Here is an 18173-nt window from a genome sequence, read left to right as displayed (position 1 = left end):
ATGATTAAAACATTATTCGACCAATAATATGATATGATACACATTATATTTTTTAAAATTTTAGAACTTTTAAGCTATTTGTGAAATTTTTATTATTCAAAAAATTAAGTTTTTAAAACATAATAACATCGATAATTAATATGAGAAAAATTAAAAACAAACGTGATTATCATATCATAATTAGTGGTTATGTAACTATAACTTAATCAATTAATTATCAATGAAAGTAAAAAAATTGTTAATAACACCAAGATTACTTGTTAATTGGCATATGTTAGTTGAGGCAGGCTTAAGCTCCAACACTAAATATTTGCTGTTTCTGAGATGTGAATCTACGTGTTTGATCTAAGAGAAGTTTTACTGGAATGTTCGAAAGCAACATTTCTAGGATGAGACCGACCTTATGACAGAAATACTCTACTCATTTCTAAAACACACCAGCTATTAGACAGCCTGTTTCTCCTTCTTAAGTCTTATCTTTTTCTTTCCGTCCTCCCTCTTTTTATTCTGAGTTCCTTCGTCTCTTTTATACCTCTGCATTCTCTTCCTCTCAAACAATCATCAATCATGGATCCGTGCCCGTTCGTGCGGATTCTTGTAGGCAACTTAGCTTTGAGATTCAGTGGTTCTTCTAAGTCGTCATGGGACTGTTACTGTAAAATCAAGTTGAAAGACTTTCCTGACCAGGGAGCTCAAATCCCTCTGGTCAAGGGGCAAAACCTGGCTGAAGAACCCTATCTTTCTCCTCTGTCGAACTCTATTGCCGCTTGTTTTAGTTTCAGCAAGTCTCAGATCGAAAATATCCTTCAGAATAATAAAGGCTGCTCGTCGAAAAGCTCCACTTTGAAGATCGATGTTTATTCCGGTGGGAACAGTACGTCGTGTGTGGCGGTGGACAAATTGTTAGGGCGGGTTTTCGTGCCTCTGGATCTACGTGGAGCCGAGTCTAAGCCTTCCATCGTCCACAACGGCTGGGTGGCTATCGGAGGGAACAAGAAAGCGTCGTCCCCGGAATTGTATCTTACTGTTAAAACTGAACCCGACCCGAGATTTGTTTTTCAGTTCGACGGCGAGCCGGAGTGCAGTCCACAGGTTTTTCAGGTTCAAGGAAGCGTTAAACAGGCTGTCTTCACTTGCAAGTTCGGGTTCAGAAACTCCGGCGGCGACAGACCCAGGTCAGTTTCTTTAGAGTTCTGTTTAAACTGATTAACTGAATTAAACCCTTCATTATGTAAAATTCGATCTAAACATTCAGATTTTTAACTTTTGCTGCAGATTATCCATGAAAGAAGGCGAGAAGGATCAATCTTCCAAAGAGAGAAAGGGTTGGTCGATTACAATCCACGACCTTTCAGGTTCCCCAGTTGCAATGGCGTCAATGGTGACACCGTTCGTCCCGTCTCCCGGGTCGGACCGGGTCAGCCGTTCCAACCCGGGCGCCTGGCTCATCCTCCGCCCTGGAAACTGCACATGGAAGCCCTGGGGCCGTCTCGAGGCCTGGCGGGAAACAGGATTCTCCGACGCTGTCGGATACAAGTTTGATCTTTTTCAAGACGCCCCCACCACCACCACCTCTGTCACCTCAACCCTCGCCAACTCCCTTCTCAGTAGCACAAAAGGCGGCAAGTTTATAATCGACACGACTACCAACCTATGCGCAACCCCAGATACAAGCCCAAATAGCAGTGTCGATTTCGGATCAGGGTCACGTTGCGGATCCGGTTCAGGATCCGATTTCTCGTTCTATTTGTTTCCTATGTACAGAGGTTTCGTGATGTCTTCGACGGTGGGCAAGGTTAGTAAACCGGAACTGGAGGTGGGGGTGCAGCACGTGACATGCACGGAGGACGCTGCCGCATTCGTGGCACTGGCGGCGGCGGTGGATCTGAGCATGGATGCATGTAGGCCGTTTTCTCAGAAACTAAGGAAGGAGTTGAGACGGCAAAGTCATCAGAGTGTCGTTTAGTGCGGAAATGGTTTGTCGTTTTGTGTAGGGAAGTTAGTGCGTAGTTAGTTGGGCGTTGGATTATTTTCGTAGACAAGGAGTATTGTTTTTAACCAACAGGGACTGATAGCAGTTTTTGAGCTGGATGTTTTTGCGATTGGATTATTAATTTTGTACAGAGAGGAATTATAAAACAGGCTAGCATTATTTTTTTATAAAAAAATGGTTATTTTTTCATAATTCTTAGTAAGATTATTATTGTTATTATTTTGTTTAGGGTGTTTGCATTGTTCTGGGGTTGTGATCATAACTCAAATAGGGGTAATAAAAATGAATTAGCATGGTCAATCAGAGGTTGAACTTAGTCTATTCTAATCATTGGACAAAAAAAAAAAAAATATATACAAGAAAAAAAAGAATTGCGAATGAATCAATACATGATCAGAGAATTCGAGTTAAGATTAACATTGATCCAAATTCGAATAACTCATATCAAATCCACCTTTGATTATGATCAATGTTGAAATAGATGTGTATATATTAAATAAGATGGTAGAAAATTTATTTTTATAGATAATCTTGAACTATAGTTAAATTTCGAGTTAATAAGAATCTGAATAAGATTTAATTTAAATTTGATTTGAATTCAAAATTATTAGTTTAAAATTGAGTTCAAATTGTTTGAATTATTAAAAAAGAAGAATCAAATTTATTAAAAAAATGAGATTTATTTTGAACCAAGTCAAACAACCATTCAAGCTCAAATAGTTCAAATTGAGTTTATGCATTATAAAATCAAAATGGTTATTGTGGATTCAAGCATTAATAAATTCTTAGTCGTATTAAGTGAAGTGAAACTTTGATAATTGAAGAATAATTAATCTATGCTAATGATGATTAGCCACGAGTTTTCATTCTATTAGACAAGTCGCTAGCTCGGCTCGCTCGATTTTTGCACAACCCGTTGGCCATACAAGCCATGTAGAGGGCTGTGGGTTGCGACCCATAAAAAGTAATGAATAATTAAAAATTCAAAAAATATAATATGACAGATCAACTGATAAAAGTATACTAGTCATCCTAATAAAGGTCCATGAAAAGACAACTCGGAGAGTCTTGGGTCATACCTTTGGCCTTGCTATGTTGCAGCTAGGCATGACTCCCAGGGCTCGCCAATTGCCTATCCATTGTACAACAAAACTCATGGGCATGGGGGAACTTCTTGAATTTGGCCCAATACAATCTAGTGTTGTGTCTACCTCTTGTTATTTTGTGTTTGATTTGATGGTAGACTCCTTCCAAAACACAAGCTTGAATAGGGATAAATTTCATCTGAGCTACTCGAGCTGGGATTGATTTTTGGCTTGAATAAGTGAAGTTTTAGTTTAAAGAAAAAATAGTTTGAACCTTTTGTTGTGGCAATATCAATGCATTAGAAAACCGACTTTTTTTCTTCTTTAATATCTTTTATTTTTCTTCTTTGATGATTTATTCTCTCATAAATTGAATAAGTTGAATTTAATTACTCTGTTAAATATTTAAAAATAATTAAATAATTTTAAATTAAAAATAAAATATCTCAATTATATGATTTCCATCCGGTTACCCAACACACACCTTTGCTCTTCCGAAAAACCCAAAGAAAGAATAGTGGACATATTTCCAATACGACAAAAATATGAGTCAAAGAAGGAATCAGTGCCTTCTTTACTTCTGATCATCCATCCCTCTGTTCATATGAATTGCACTTCTCTTGAATCCAGAAGATTTGGATCGTTTTGACAGAGAATCTGTGAGGTATACAGAAAAATGAATCTTACTTGGCTTGGATTGCTTCGGTTGGCTCCAATTTGGTTTAGTTTCTTGAGCAACTGGCTTTTTCATCACGGACCCTGCCCCAAATACCCAAGTAACATAAGTAAGTCATGTTTACTTCGTATGGTTCTACTTTTATACATGGGTAATGTTAAGTGTTCTTCATTTACGGTAATTTTTTAATTATATGATAACATATTATTTAGATACTCAATTAAGTATTTTTAGTTTAATTGTTTGCATATTCAAATCATATATTATGTTTGCCTTCTTGTTTATTCAATCAATTGCTAGTTTGGAGTATGCAATTTGAAGCTATTCTGAATGGCTTTTTTTGTTTTTCTTTTTAAGTCATTTTAATAGTTAAAATCTATTCAAAATCCGTTTTAAAAATGGAGTTGGAATTGAGTTGAACTTAAGCAATATGCGCAACTCAAATTTGGCTTAAATTGAAGAAAATCATACTCAAACTCAACTTAGCTCGCATTAAAACATTATTATTTTGATGTATATACGGTAAGGGGTAAGTTTAAAGGGTTCAAAATTTCTCTAAGATATGGTTTATCATGCTTTCTCTGACTAAATTTATCAGTTTCTCCTTCCTGTAGAATCACATGAAGGGCCGCTTGCTGTTTGGAGTCTTGTCACTACCACAGTCTGCTTTATTTGTGCAATTAAACTTGAAGGAGGATTCCTTTCCAGGTGTCTATCGTTCACCTTTCTGCTGTCTCTTTTCGCAACTGAACACCTAATCTATGGTAGATTGCGCCTCAAAGATCTCTCACCTATTGCTTTCCTCGACGGTAGGAATATTTTCAGCATTAATCATTTACTTAACAAATGAAAACCTCTAAATGTATATAAAGATCATGAAAATTTTTTTATGGATATTTACTTCATAGGAGTTTTCACTCTAAATTGCTTACATGGGTTGGTTCACCTGGAAAGGTGCAATCTAGGCTAACTTGAGCTTTCAGCTCAAATCTTAAACAATCAGTTTGAGTTCATCAAATTAGCCAGAAGTGTTATCAAAGGTAGCCAGCAACATGAATAGGCATTGACGTGATGAATGGTGTATTGTAAAAAAATCATAGTTAACAGTCAATGATGGATGACTTCTTCTGATTTTAACCAGGCATATTAGCACAGTGGATCATGATGTTCCTGCAATAGAATATGCAAGTCATCTTCAAGCTGCCTGGAAAGACGAAGGAAATATTTTGCCACTGTTCCATATTTTCTGGTGGTGCACTCGTGAAAAGTTCTTATATTCGATTATTTGATCTCAGGACTGCAGAAGCCTTTATTTACGTGAAATTGTGATGTTGTAAATTTCTCTTTCATGGTTAAAAAGCTTTATAATCTCTTGTATTGATACATCACAAAGCAATTTCAATTGCAATGGTTCTGTCATATGATGACTTTAAGCTCAAACTTGTGACGGTTTTCCGAGGCTGGGTTTTATTACCTTATTTGCGTTTAGACTGGATGTAACAGGCACGGGGTAGGCTTGAATCCATCATTTAATTTGAACAAATGAAATTTAAACTAGAGTTCTAACCAAATAACTCGGCTACAATTAGGCTTGTTTGTTTTTCTCATCAATCATACTATTAATCTCATGGACAACCTTCCTAAGATATTGTACACTAGCTTTAAAGCATTCAATCTTGAATAAAGCTAAATTTGAGCCACACCAAAATCAAACATGCTTTGACTCAAGTTTGGTTAAATAGATAGTTCAAGTTCAAACTCGTCGATAAGATAAATAATATCACCAACAAAATAAATACTATCATCAGAGGAAGATTCGAATTGAATTATCAAACTAAAACTCCAACTCAAATCAAATTAAATGCCAATTTGAGTCAAACTAACTCAACTTGAATTCAATCTTAAACTTGAGCGAAATATTATGGATTCAAGCAAAGCTCAGTGTGTACGGGTAAAATCCACCTCTAATTGAATATGAAGTTCAATATGGAGTCCTGTTCCATTTTTATGTGCGCCAACTCCAGACACTCACATTCACATCTATAGCAATGTTTCAGGCGGGACTGGTGTTGATACTAACACAACATATTCTGCATTCTATTTGGTTTTTGGTTGAATTGACAACAGCCATGCCAAACAGGGAAGAGAACAACAAAAGCTGGAATAAAAAACTATACAAGAGTATCATAGAAAGGTTGACATAAATTATACAGTTAAAAACTTGCCACAATAAACCTGCCTACATTTTGCCTGCAAAGTTGGCACTGTATTCTCTAACATGGATCAATTCAGAAAGCAGAAGCACTCTGAAAACGTTACCTTTTTCTGTATTGAAACCAAGCAAGAAAATTACAACTAAAACTTAGGAGCAACAACAGAAAGCCAAAAGGTTTCACCAGAATTTCTATTCTGCCGCTGCTTCTTCATTGTGATCCACATTTGCTCTGATGTCAGGCAAAGTTTCCAGATCCATATGAGATTCTTTCTCGTCAGGGATAATTGAGAAATCTGAAGAATCAATGGGGTCTTCCTTAGCCGCATCTACAGTCTCAATTGTGCTACCATTTGTTTCACTTGATCTACTGTCCCTATGCGCATCCCGCATTCCATTTGTGCTTTCATTAGTTTCATTGTCCCCAGTCCTGTTCATTGAGGAAGAGTGTGAGGTTTCATTTGTTCCACCGGATTCACCACCACTATTTATTGTTTCATTCTGAGCAGCATTGGTCATCTCCTTTGTTGCTAAAGACCCAGAGCTGACCTCTCCAACAACTGTCGTATTTGTGCCCATGGTTTTTTCTGATAGAGCAGGGTTTGAATTATTGAAGGTATCTTCCAAGGCTACATTTGCATTCCTGGTTTCAGTAGAGTTTGATTGATTGCCGTCAGAAACTGTGTTAGAGTTCTCGGCGTGTTCTGATACAGTGGTTTGAAGGTCATGGGCTTCTAAGTTAGTTGCACCATCCACTGCTGCATCTTGAGTTTGATTTGAAACCAATGTAGTCTTTATTTCACTCTGCAGAGAAAGAACAGTAATTTGGGTACTTGATCCAGTTGAATTGTTGCTTGTTTCTGTACCTGTTTCAGTCAAATTAGTTCTTGCATTTAGAACCAAGCTATTTTCTGGGTCGTTTAATCTAGTGCCATGAACCTCTTCTTCAGTAGTAGTTGCATTCAATAGACTACCACTTCCAGCCACTTCACCTTCTCCTGACTTTAACTCTGTACTGTTTTGAACCTCATTACTTTTCTCATTATTATTCGATTTATCCCCCTCTTCTAAAATATTTCTATTCTCATTTGAATTTTCCAAACTTGCCTTATCAGTCTCTGTTATTGTAATTTGGTTATCATGGGAAACAGCACTAGAAGCATCGTCTGCCTTATAATGTTCTTCTCTTGCCACGTGAGAATTCGTATCACCCTCATTATCATGATCATCAGATGAATTCTCATTTTCTACTTGACTGTCTTTCTCTTCACTCTCTTTATCATCACCCTCATCTTCATTCTCTTTACCATCAACCTCTTCTTCATTCTCTTTATCATCACCATCTCCTTCTCTCTCTTTCTCTTCATCTAAAAATTCGTCCTCACGATCACCATCAACTTCTGTTCTTTCTTGATCTTGTTCATCCATCTCCTCATCTTCACCTCCCCGTCTATCTTCTTCTGTCTCTTCATTCTTAGTTTCCTCTTCTAGTTCCTCTTCTTGCTTGTTTGCTCCTTCCCCATCATCTTGGTGCTTGTTCTCTTCATCTTCCTGCTCATCTTCTTCATGCTTTGCTTCTTCTTGATCCTCGTCTACATGCATTCTTATTTCTTTTTGTTCCTCTTCAGGCTTATTTTCTTCCTCCTCCACAGCATCTTCCTCTTCTTCCTCGTGCTTCTCATTCTTACCAACTTCCGGTAATTTAGGAAGGTCCTTCCTCCCCAGTTTCAGGATCTCGTCATCACTTTGTGCTTTAACCGAGACTTTTGAGCCTTTCTCATCAAATTCCCTCTTCTTATCATGAGAATGCTTTACTTGGTAGATTAACCAAAAACAAACACCAAGTAGCAGAAAAATCTGCAAAACATGTTTTACCCTCACTCCTTTAGATCTTTGGTTTCTACTTGGTGACCGCTTGATCATTGTGTAATCCTGCTAAATCACCTCCTATAATATACTCCAAATGAAAATGCCGTGTCTGTTCCAATATGTAACATTAAATAACTAAACAATAAAATCACTATTCAAAGAATTCAGCCAATAGATCTTAATAAAAATCAGTTTAATTGATTCAGCAGTCCTAAAGATCCATAGCCACAAGAACCTACTTGAAAAAGGTACAAGAAAATCTACCGAGAACTGATGAAATCTATGAAAGCAAGAAACAGTAAATAAATAAGACAAAGTTCATAAAAACAACTGCTTCAACCAAACCTCCCTAGCCACAAATTATTCACTTTGGACAAATTCAAACATATTGAATTGACAGGCAGATATGTCATAAGAACAAAAGGAGATTATCTATTCAATGCAAACTCTTGAAGCCGTTTAGTTACTTCAACTAGATCACTATCAAAAAACACTAAATTATTATAAAATTCCCTTATAGAATCTTGTTTTCAGGAAACAAAACCTATCAGCACAGCTCTAAACCTCTGAGCAAAAAATTTACTATCCAAAAAATTGTGCCCATATCAACATCTTAAGAGTTTTCAATCTTACACACATCCTCAGTTCCCATAGAAAACGCAAAACAGTTTAATATGTGACTTAGACTCAGATTTACAAACAAATAGTCCCACTGTAATCAGTCTAGGAGTCCACGGTCATTCAATTACTTCCAAAAACAACAACTTCAAAAAAAAAAATCATATCTTTTGAACTGAAATCCCATTTAGCAAAACGTCAAAACAGTACAATAACAATACAAAAATAAATGAAACCCATATAAACTTAATAAAAATAAAGCAACCACACAAAAACCCTAGAAATGCATGAGTACACCCACAACAAATCCGATCATTCAGATGCAAAGGGTCAAAACCCATTTGGGAAGAGAGATTATTACCAGTAATAAAGTGAGAAAACACAAACCCAGATAGGAAACTACACTAGGATGATGAGTTTTTTATATTTTAAGCAAAGGGAAAGGAAATCCAGTAGTTTGAAAGAAGGAAAGTGAAGTTGACGGTGAGAGAAAGTAAAAGAAAGTACCTGAAGTTCAAGAAGTAGAAGTTAAAGTAGGAGTAGAAGTGATGTTAAAGAGGTTTCTTTGAAGAAGAGAGATTTGGGCATACGCAGCTTTTCCTTTCCCTTTGCCTAAGCATTGGATCTAAATCTGCGCTATTTATATTCTCACAATCGACTAGGAAACTTCTCTTACTCGCCCCATTTTCTTCTTTTATTTATTATTTTATCCTAGTGAAGTCAAACTAGATGAGTAGATTACACAAATTCGAATCGAATTTATAATGCTGAATTTAAGTTCATTTTAGTAGATAAACAATATTATTGGAAACCTATTAACAGAGTAATTAGTGGCATCAAAGTTATAAATAAATTGAATTCAAACTAAACATAAATTTAAACACGGTTTAATCCTTAATTCATATAAATTAAATTCAATTTTTTTTAAACAATTAAATTTGAATAATAATAAATATTTTAAATGGAGCTAAAAATAATAATTTATTAATTAATATTTACAATCTTATTTGTATTTAATTTTTAAGTATATATAATATTTATAAAGACAAATATGGTGAATGCATGTTAGAGTTGTCATACACATTATTGGCATTTTTCACACTAAAAAGAATTTTATCAAGAATTTTCTAAATCACCCCTAAATAACAGAAAACTCCCACTTATAAATATTAAGGTAAAGCTTATGGTTTACCTTAGATGTTTTAGGTGCTTCAATTGTGGCTTTTGATAAAAAATGAGATTTGGTAGACTATTATTTTATTACGGCATATAATAGATAGAAATTTGACTTTTTAAAATTTAAGTATAAAAATGGTCAATTTATCAATCTTCGGATGGAAAATAGTTATATGTCCATATGGTAATTTAATATTTCAGTTATAGAGTTTGAAATAAATGCGAAATATAAAGGAATATAATTTTTTTTGGTAGGTAATAGTTGGATTTGAATCGATTCTGATTTAAATCTATATTGATTTGAACAAATCAAATTAAAATTAAAGTTTGATTCCAACTTAAATTTGAGGGTTTACAAAGAATTCTTTATTGAAATTCTTGTTCTACTCCTATACTGAGGGTGAGAATGTGTCATTCAAACAGAAATAGGATAGGCAATGTTTTTTGAATATATTAAATTTAAAAAAAAAAGGAAAAATGAGATATTTTATGGCTGTGGTGGGTAATATAGTCTTTACACTCAGATTTTTGGTCAAAAATGTATGGTCATGTATATGTTGCAGTTGCATATTATGAGGAATTTACTTTTGGAAAGAGCGTATTGCCGCTTCTGAGTTTCTGGTTCCTTGCTCAACCCTAACTTTAGCCTGAAGAGATGCCTGAAATAAGTGAAGATCTTTTGCAATTGGAGCACAAGAATTGCGCTTTCTCATTCACAGGTACCTCTTTTCTTTTTCTTTCTCTTCTCTTCTCTATGCCTGTTATTGTTGTAATTTCACTGTTTGTGTTTGTGTTTGTGTTTTCAGAATCTGCCCTTCTCGTTTGCAACAAGAAAGAGTCCCATTCTCAGTTCAAGAAACCAAACCCAGATGAAAAACCCATGTTTAATCCTCTTCCTCCAAGCCAAGGTACTCTCACCAGTCTTACATTATGTTTTTCAGTATTTCTTAATTTTATTAATGAAATGGCAAATATCTGGCAATGCAATTGTACTTATTTTTGTCTGGAAATTGGTATGTGAAAGAACTATAAAAAACCCATGTCATATAGCTCTTTCATTTAGCTAATTAATGATTTTGATGCGGTCTAACTGGGGGATCTATAGTTGCATCTGTTATGGTACTAGCAGCCTGCCAATTTTTGCGTTGACCTTAGTTTTATCTTACTCTTGGTAGTGTTTTCAAAATTGTTTAGTTAGGAGGAACAGTTGAAAACGTTCTGGATAATTTGAAAATAATGTAAAGTTTGTAGGTTTTTGGTTCCTCACTGTTAAACTATTTGGGTCATGTGTGGTTAATCATAGAAATCATATATGGGAATGTATGTTCGATGTCGATTGCAGAGTGGATGTTTGAGGAACTGGATGTAAGACTTACTTTCATGGTAGTCGGTTCTTAATTCTGGGCTATTGTTTCAGTTTTAGGAAGAGTGAAGGATTTCTTAGGAGTGATGTCAGAAGCTAATAAAAGGCTCCAGCTTGATGCAAAGGTTTATAAGTTGATCTTTTTATTTAGATTCAATCATGCTCTCTCGATGACTAACCTGTGCATAAATTTACCAAACATAGGATAAAGCTCAAGATTATGATATTGAAGTACTCACTGGAAATGAATCTGAAGTTATTGAGATGGTAATTGAAGTTTCTCGCGTTCCATCCCTCATCCTACTTTGTTATGAATTACAAGTTGTGTTAGCGGATCGCAACATAATTTTGCGGTGCATCTTCATGACAGGATCTAATGCTAGGTGTAGCTGATCTTCATACACCAGAAGCTGTAATGGCTGCTGAATCAGCTATTGCTGGCAACCAGCCAGTGATTCCTTTAGCTGCTAGCAGTGGTGGAACAGACTCTGAAGGTGGCATTGAACATAGTGATGACGAAGACAGGGATGATGAGTGTAGTGACAATGATAATGCCAATAAAGACAAGAAGAAATGTTTTCCCATGCAAGTTAAAAGATCCAAGACCTTAAAGGACGAAAGCGAAGCTTCTGGAGACAAGAAATCACAGAAGCGGCCAAAGATTGTTGAGATATCATGAAAACATCTCTCTCTCTCTCGCTTTGGTTTTTAGGAAGGGACTCGCCATTTCTTCACACAGTTGCAACAAAATGCTTGTGTACTGTATGCTGGAAGTTTTAATGTAAGGATTGTGCAGTGTCTGCCCAGGATTTAAGTTATGTGGTTGACCAGTTTTTTCTGTCTGTTAATCTTCTGAAACATCAAACAGTGACATAAGGTATGTAAATTTGTTTTGTTATAAGAATTCATTATTAGAGTGATTAATCTATGCGGTAAGAGTATGTAAATTTGTTTTGTGCCCAGTTCTCTGGATGCACCAGGTAATGTCTCTCACATTAGTGAAGACATGCGAGGGTTAAATATGGGTCTTATTTTGCAAATTTGCATACTGTTTACTCCCACCCTTCGCGGGACTCATACTCTGGTAGTTCAGATACCAGATGTGTAATGTATCATCAAAACTAAAAGTTTATGCTAATAGTTAAAAGAATACCTTAATATCTCCGGCGTTTCCAATATATATAGTATATATATAAACAGTTTTGTGTAGTTTTTGGAATAATTAAAATTTCCATTGTAAGACCATATCTACAGTTGCAAGCATGCAAACTAACTATATTGCTCAATGATGGAGCCTTCAATGACACCGTAGGAAAATCCGAAAAGAAAGAGCATGTTATTGATGAATTCCCTGTATGAATTCATGATAATTATTGTTTTATTGACATGCATGCTAATTAAGATAAAAATTTAGAGTAATGTTATATAGAATATGTATTATCATATGAATCGATAATTAAAAATTAAAACAAAATAATACTTAATTATACGAAAACATATATTGTTTGTGTTGTACATATAGTTTTATTAAAAAATTTAATATATTCTTATGTGGGATAGAGAAAATTATGTAAGAATTTGGGAGTCGGCATATTTTTCACCCAAATTACGCCAAAACAATAAATTGTCTCCCTTAAATTTGAAAAACAACAAATTTCCATCTGTCCAAATGATAATCTAATTCCCAACTCAGGGGATAATACAAAGATGACAGAATAAATCTTGACATTTACACAACTATCATGACTTTTGTTCTATAATCATTAAATAAATAAGGTCCGGACATGAGCAAAATACCAAAAACAAATAGAATACATAAGGGTGGAAGATAAATTCTTGTGAACTTACTTCCCCAATGACATTTGAAACAAAATCTACTATCTTGACAGTGCTACATGAAACATGGCAATGAAGTCACAACGGAATATAACTTACCCTTTGGGGCATCTAAGTCTTGCTATCATGGGTTTTTTTACAGCAAGCTCATTGCGAGAAGATATGACACTGAGATTCTCAATGAAGCGACTTGATGTGGAAAACTTGACAAGCTGGCCTATAAGACCTCTTTGCTGCAGCCTGCTCAAACTTCTTTGCAGCAGCTTCATTATCTTCTAAGTTATTCTGAACAAAGTACTTTATCCACCAAGATGGACTACGCAATTTGGCCTACACAAAAACAACATTTCAGGATATCAACTTTCTTCTGACAATAATTACAAATTTCAATTGCAATAACCATTAAAAGCCACCAAAATATTGTCAAACCCAAATGAAGCTGACAATATACATTGGAAACTACCAGATATTCGTTATGTCAAAACCTCACTGCTTTATTACAAAAAAACGCACTTGTACATGATTCTCTCATTTTCCATTTGATTCTATATTTGCTTAAAATTTCAAAGGAATCTAGTCTTATTATTTCTCTACTAAAAAAATAATCTATATCTCCAGTTACTTTATCAATTTCTTAATTTGTTTCATTTAGCAGCAAAAAGATTACTCAACCAAATGCGTGCCACTTAAGCATTCCACACTAGGAACATTTTGTAGAAAAAATTGATGGTTGCAAAAGATGAAATATTGTAGGGTTCAAGACCTATAAACCAAATATAACATTCACTGTCGCTTGTCTGCAATAATGCAAAAAGCCTAAGAGCAAACAGAAATCCATAAAACATCAATCACTTACCGGACGGCCAAATTTGGACAGTTCCACATTTTTAGCTCTGTGCTGACCTGGATAGCCTACATATAGAAATGGCATCAGCAAAAACTTCAGATAATCAATCATTTTATGACATCAGAATGACAATAAAAAGCTGATAATTGACAACACAATGTTAAGATGCTGTAATCACGTTAAAATGATCTAGGTGAAGGATTTCTGGCAGCGGGGGAAAAGAGAAAGGTGAGGAATGCTTCTTGTATGGGAGAGTTTACACTGTCTCCTGTTAACAGATTGAGAAAAGGCATGAAGAAAGTGATCAGGGAAAACTGGATTGCCACACCAGTAATAGCACCAAATGAAATGGGAGAAACCAAACAAGGAATCATATAGACTGAATCAGTCCCTGACAGCCATAACCAGTTGATCAAAGAAAGTTGGTCAAACCAAAATATATTGCCAGTTAACTTCTCATCCAGGTTTGAGTTATTCACCCAATATAAACAAGAATTTGCCTGTCATGCCTAAGCAGACAAAGACATGCAAATGCAGAGAGAATTTTGTAGAGAAACATAAAATAAGATAAATTAGGGGTTCTAGGTAAGCCAAATACCAGTAAATATAATGACACCATCAGCAGATACCCTTGCCATTTCTGGAAGAGTTTTGTTAAGGTATTTTGGAGTCAAGTAATCCACAGCATCAGACACGATGACTAGTGAAAATGACTTTGCCCTGTATGGCAGAGGAAATTTGATATCAGCCACCCGCACAATGCCTTTGAGCACTAGGCTCTTGCAGTTGGCATCAACATCATCTAAGTCATATGGTTCAACACCCCAAGCCTCGGTATCCTCCTCTTTCAACAATTTAGATACCACTGAACAAGTTTCAGGTCCTACATGTAATACTTTATGCATGCTGTCACCATAAGCCTTCTTGAGAACGGGTATTGCTCTCTGGACTTCTAACGTGCATGAGACATCATCTGCATGCACATAATTCAATCTTGAAACTGGAGAAATGAAGATGTATCTGACAAATTGACATGCATATAGAATAATGTACAAATTGGAAGGTAATATAAAAGGTTATACTGCCATATATTTCTCAGCAGGATACAAAACGCCCAAATTATGTTTCATTCAGTGAATTTCTGTACTCATGATATTCAATTTCTGCAACTCTTAGTACAAATTACACAAATAATACAGTATTTGTTTAAAAACTTCAAAAAGAAATAGTGAAATGCAAAAAATAGAAATAGAAACTACAAAACAATATATCAATACCATAAATCATCAATTGATAACACACAGTAAGAATAAAGCATATAAATGCAGACAAATATCTACATTACGGATTGTGGATGGTCAAATTATTGGGTTGTTTATAAGCCCAAAGTAATAATTTGAATCCTCTGGCTCAGAACAATCTGAACCTAGACAAAGCTCAAATCTGTTGTAAAAGACAATGAAGACCCCTTTCTCTCAAATTTCTCCTCCCCTGTGGATTTAGGAGATTGAACTTGAAAGTTCTCTTGTTCCACATAAATTATATGGGATTAAAATGGACAGTGTACACAATGTCTGCCCTGGATTTAACTTCACTGTTCAAGCATAAACAAGAGTATGCACATTGTAAGTTCTAACCCATTTTTGATAGGAAGTTCTAGACAATTGCAACTCAGCCTGGTCACAATTAACTTACTGCTTTTTTAACCACCCAATGACCACTTCCCCATGACAGAATAACGATACTCTGTTAAAAGAGTTAAAAGCTTGTTGAATTGAATAGCCAACATTCTATTTTCATCATTCATTTGCAAATACTGACATATTTAAATTTCTCCAAATCAGTAAATCCTGTTTAAAAGGTTGTGTATATGCTTCACAAGGTTTGATAATCCTTTAAATCAATTGCATAAGTTACTATATTTAAGTACCACAAAAGTGTCCAACTAAAAAATCAGCGAACAGAGCTGTTACAAAGAAGAAACAAAACAGCCATATATGACAGTACAATACTTTGCACTCAAATAAAAGGTATTAAAGAGCATCAAGACTATAATAAACCACACCTTCAATCTTACTCAATGCCTCCTTTTCACTGATTCCTCTACCTGTAGCAGAAACCAAATAGTGAAAACTGAGGATAAAATAGAAAGAACATAAAAACTAGGCACATGCCATGGAATTACGGTTACTTGTGATGATCAACATTAGAGTTATTAAAGGAAAATAACATTAAATTCTGTTATGAATCACTTTATTTTCTAGCCAGCTAGTTTTCTCCATGAAGGACTGGGAAAAACAGAGTGCAAAACAGACAACTGCGCTCACGTCTTGGTATTGGGAGAGAGAAACAAAGAAGTTCATGAACAACTCATCATACACAAAAAATAGAGCTAACAGAGGGAGTACAAACCTGACCCACTATACAAATAGCCAATGAGAAGAACTGCACCCTGAAATTTTTTAAAAAGAAAAAGTGATTAATAACTTTCCTTTTCATGCTAAGACATTTTGGAAACCACAATTTAAAAACTAGGTGTTTGCAATAAGCATGCTTCTTTTCTGAAGGAATACCAGCTGCAAATCTAAAAATTGTAAAAAATCATATTGCAACAGGGAAAAAAAAACTGGGTAACAACAACTGCAATGACACATACCACTGCTATAAGTATAATAGGCAGCAAGGGTGATGAGCGTGATTTGGAATGTGCTGAACCAATAAAAGGAATGCTACCAGCATCAGTAAGGCGTCGAGCAGGATTTACAGGCCTTCTTGACATGGCTATCTAACAGTCCAGAGTCTTCAAAACCTAGATTAAAATAAGAAAAATTAGTACTGTGTTTACAGTCCAAGTTTTCTAACTTCTTTACGTTTTCTTTCTATCCATGGGTTCAGAAATAACCAAAAATCTCAACTCATTAGAATCGTATCCTTCATCTTTAAATCCCACACAGCTTATCATATCAGTCAGGTTCAATCCTAGCATTGACTTACAAGTAAATTAGCACTCAAACTCCACAAAACTTCCCAACTATTATGAACAATATTTTGCCAACCCAGTACATTAGAACCTACAAAAATACAAACTAACCCAAAATAACCAACTAAGAAACAACAAAAGCAAGAAACATTAACATTTGGCATATATAAAAAATGACCCAGCGAACACTAAACAGTTTGTCAACCACAACACTACGATAACAAATACCCACCACTCAAACTCGTCAAAAGCAAAGGCTCAGAGCAAAAATCCAAAGAAACAGCAGCATTACCTGAGATGGGTAAAGTTCAGGGCAGGATCCAGATCTACTACTGGTTTTGACACTGACAAGTTCAAGTGGGAACCTGATTTTATTTATTTAATTTTTAATTTTATATTCGATGTAGGAATTCTTTCCTTCTGTTTATGACGCGGTGGATCTATCTGGCATTTGACTTTAATGCGGGAAAAGCAAATTATTTTGCTGATAGTAAAAGCGAGAAAAGGCGAAGCGTCAGCCTGCCCACCGTTTTTTGGAAATGCAAAAGATTATCATGGGGAGGAAACTGATATTGTTAAATAATTTTAGATGTATTTAATACTTATCCATTTCATGAGGTGTAATAAGAAAGTGACCAATATCGTCAATAAAAAATAATATATATGAAGAGGTGGAGGGAAATTATACAAATAATATTTTAATATTTTTAGTCATCGGATCTTGACTCAGTATGAGGTTGATTTATTTTGACCGACCCGATCAATCAGATAACCACTGATGTTAATATAACTAATTATTATGAAAATGAAATTACTATTTTATATTAAATTTGTACACTGAAATGCATTGCAACTAGGTTTCTTAATTGAGCAGACAAGTTTCACATTTAATTGTTTATTTTTAGGTCAACAAAAGTTGGGCTTTCACCAGGTTTAAATAAAAAATTTTGTTTATTAAATTATCAAACTTTAACTTAAATATAAATTGTTTAAACTCGAGGCTCAAATTAATTAGAAATAAAAGTGTATTTGTAAAGATGTTTTTATAATTTTTTAAAATTACAAATACAAAAAAAATTTAATAAATTGTACCTAAACAAAAATATTAAGACCAAAATGGGCATGTCTGAAAAACTCAAAATCTGAAATTTTTTTGCGAACCTAGTTTAATAAGGTGATCGATAAGTCTAATTACAAACAAATCATCAAATATCCCTATTATATGGTAGACTTCTACTTGTGAAACATTTTCCAAAGAAGCAATTAACTATATCAGTAAGAGACCAAGTTTAAACAAAATCGAACCTTCTTAAACTCGTTAGTTAAATTCTTTGAACTTGAGTTTATATCAATTTAAAAAACAAGTTAATTCTTTCAATTTAAACTTAACTTTAATTTAAATTAAAAAAATTAAAATTAAATCAAATCAAATTGAATTAATTTATATAAACCAAATTGGTCCAACCCTCTTATATTAATACTATAATATCTTTAAGTTTTGCAAACTGACAAAAATAC

General features: G+C 34.7%; 4 protein-coding genes and 1 long non-coding RNA gene across 8 annotated transcripts; 3 read left to right on the top strand and 2 right to left on the bottom strand.

Moving 5' to 3' along the window:
• The first annotated feature begins 456 nt into the window (after positions 1 to 456).
• Positions 457 to 2185, top strand: LOC123227592. Its single transcript, XM_044652646.1, has 2 exons — positions 457 to 1175; positions 1276 to 2185. Exons 1-2 carry the CDS (start codon positions 568 to 570, stop codon positions 1964 to 1966), a joined length of 1299 nt encoding a protein of 432 aa, XP_044508581.1. The 5' UTR covers positions 457 to 567; the 3' UTR covers positions 1967 to 2185.
• Positions 2186 to 3559: 1374 nt separating this feature from the next.
• On the top strand, positions 3560 to 5194 carry LOC123227591. Its single transcript, XR_006504543.1, has 3 exons — positions 3560 to 3863; positions 4369 to 4563; positions 4896 to 5194. It is a non-coding gene; the product is annotated as an uncharacterized LOC123227591 (long non-coding RNA).
• A 719-nt stretch (positions 5195 to 5913) lies between these two features.
• Positions 5914 to 9117, bottom strand: LOC123227589 (myb-like protein X). 2 transcript variants are annotated; one of them, XM_044652645.1, is made up of 2 exons: positions 8961 to 9117; positions 5914 to 7944 (listed from the first exon to the last, which is right to left on the bottom strand). In XM_044652645.1, the coding sequence occupies exon 2, from the start codon at positions 7887 to 7889 to the stop codon at positions 6159 to 6161; it is 1731 nt and encodes a 576-aa protein (XP_044508580.1). In that variant the 5' UTR covers positions 7890 to 7944; positions 8961 to 9117; the 3' UTR covers positions 5914 to 6158. The 2 variants fall into 2 exon arrangements, with proteins under 2 accessions (XP_044508580.1, XP_044508579.1); XM_044652644.1 differs by having other exon boundaries at positions 8815 to 9104.
• A 1071-nt stretch (positions 9118 to 10188) lies between these two features.
• LOC123227588 lies at positions 10189 to 11916 on the top strand. Its single transcript, XM_044652643.1, has 5 exons — positions 10189 to 10348; positions 10436 to 10537; positions 11047 to 11117; positions 11197 to 11259; positions 11363 to 11916. Exons 1-5 carry the CDS (start codon positions 10285 to 10287, stop codon positions 11669 to 11671), a joined length of 609 nt encoding a protein of 202 aa, XP_044508578.1. The 5' UTR covers positions 10189 to 10284; the 3' UTR covers positions 11672 to 11916.
• Positions 11917 to 12598: 682 nt separating this feature from the next.
• Positions 12599 to 17125, bottom strand: LOC123227587 (probable pectin methylesterase CGR3). 3 transcript variants are annotated; one of them, XM_044652641.1, is made up of 7 exons: positions 16888 to 17125; positions 16332 to 16484; positions 16088 to 16127; positions 15741 to 15782; positions 14274 to 14648; positions 13685 to 13740; positions 12599 to 13158 (listed from the first exon to the last, which is right to left on the bottom strand). In XM_044652641.1, the coding sequence occupies exons 2-7, from the start codon at positions 16452 to 16454 to the stop codon at positions 13006 to 13008; spliced, it is 789 nt and encodes a 262-aa protein (XP_044508576.1). In that variant the 5' UTR covers positions 16455 to 16484; positions 16888 to 17125; the 3' UTR covers positions 12599 to 13005. The 3 variants fall into 3 exon arrangements, with proteins under 3 accessions (XP_044508576.1, XP_044508575.1, XP_044508577.1); XM_044652640.1 differs by having other exon boundaries at positions 16948 to 17123; XM_044652642.1 differs by lacking the exon at positions 16888 to 17125 and adding an exon at positions 16591 to 16614.
• Between the last annotated feature and the right edge of the window lie 1048 nt (positions 17126 to 18173).

The sequence above is a fragment of the Mangifera indica genome, chromosome 10, assembly GCF_011075055.1.
Source record: "Mangifera indica cultivar Alphonso chromosome 10, CATAS_Mindica_2.1, whole genome shotgun sequence".
NCBI lineage: Eukaryota > Viridiplantae > Streptophyta > Magnoliopsida > Sapindales > Anacardiaceae > Mangifera > Mangifera indica.
This window is presented reverse-complemented; position numbering and strand designations above follow the sequence as displayed.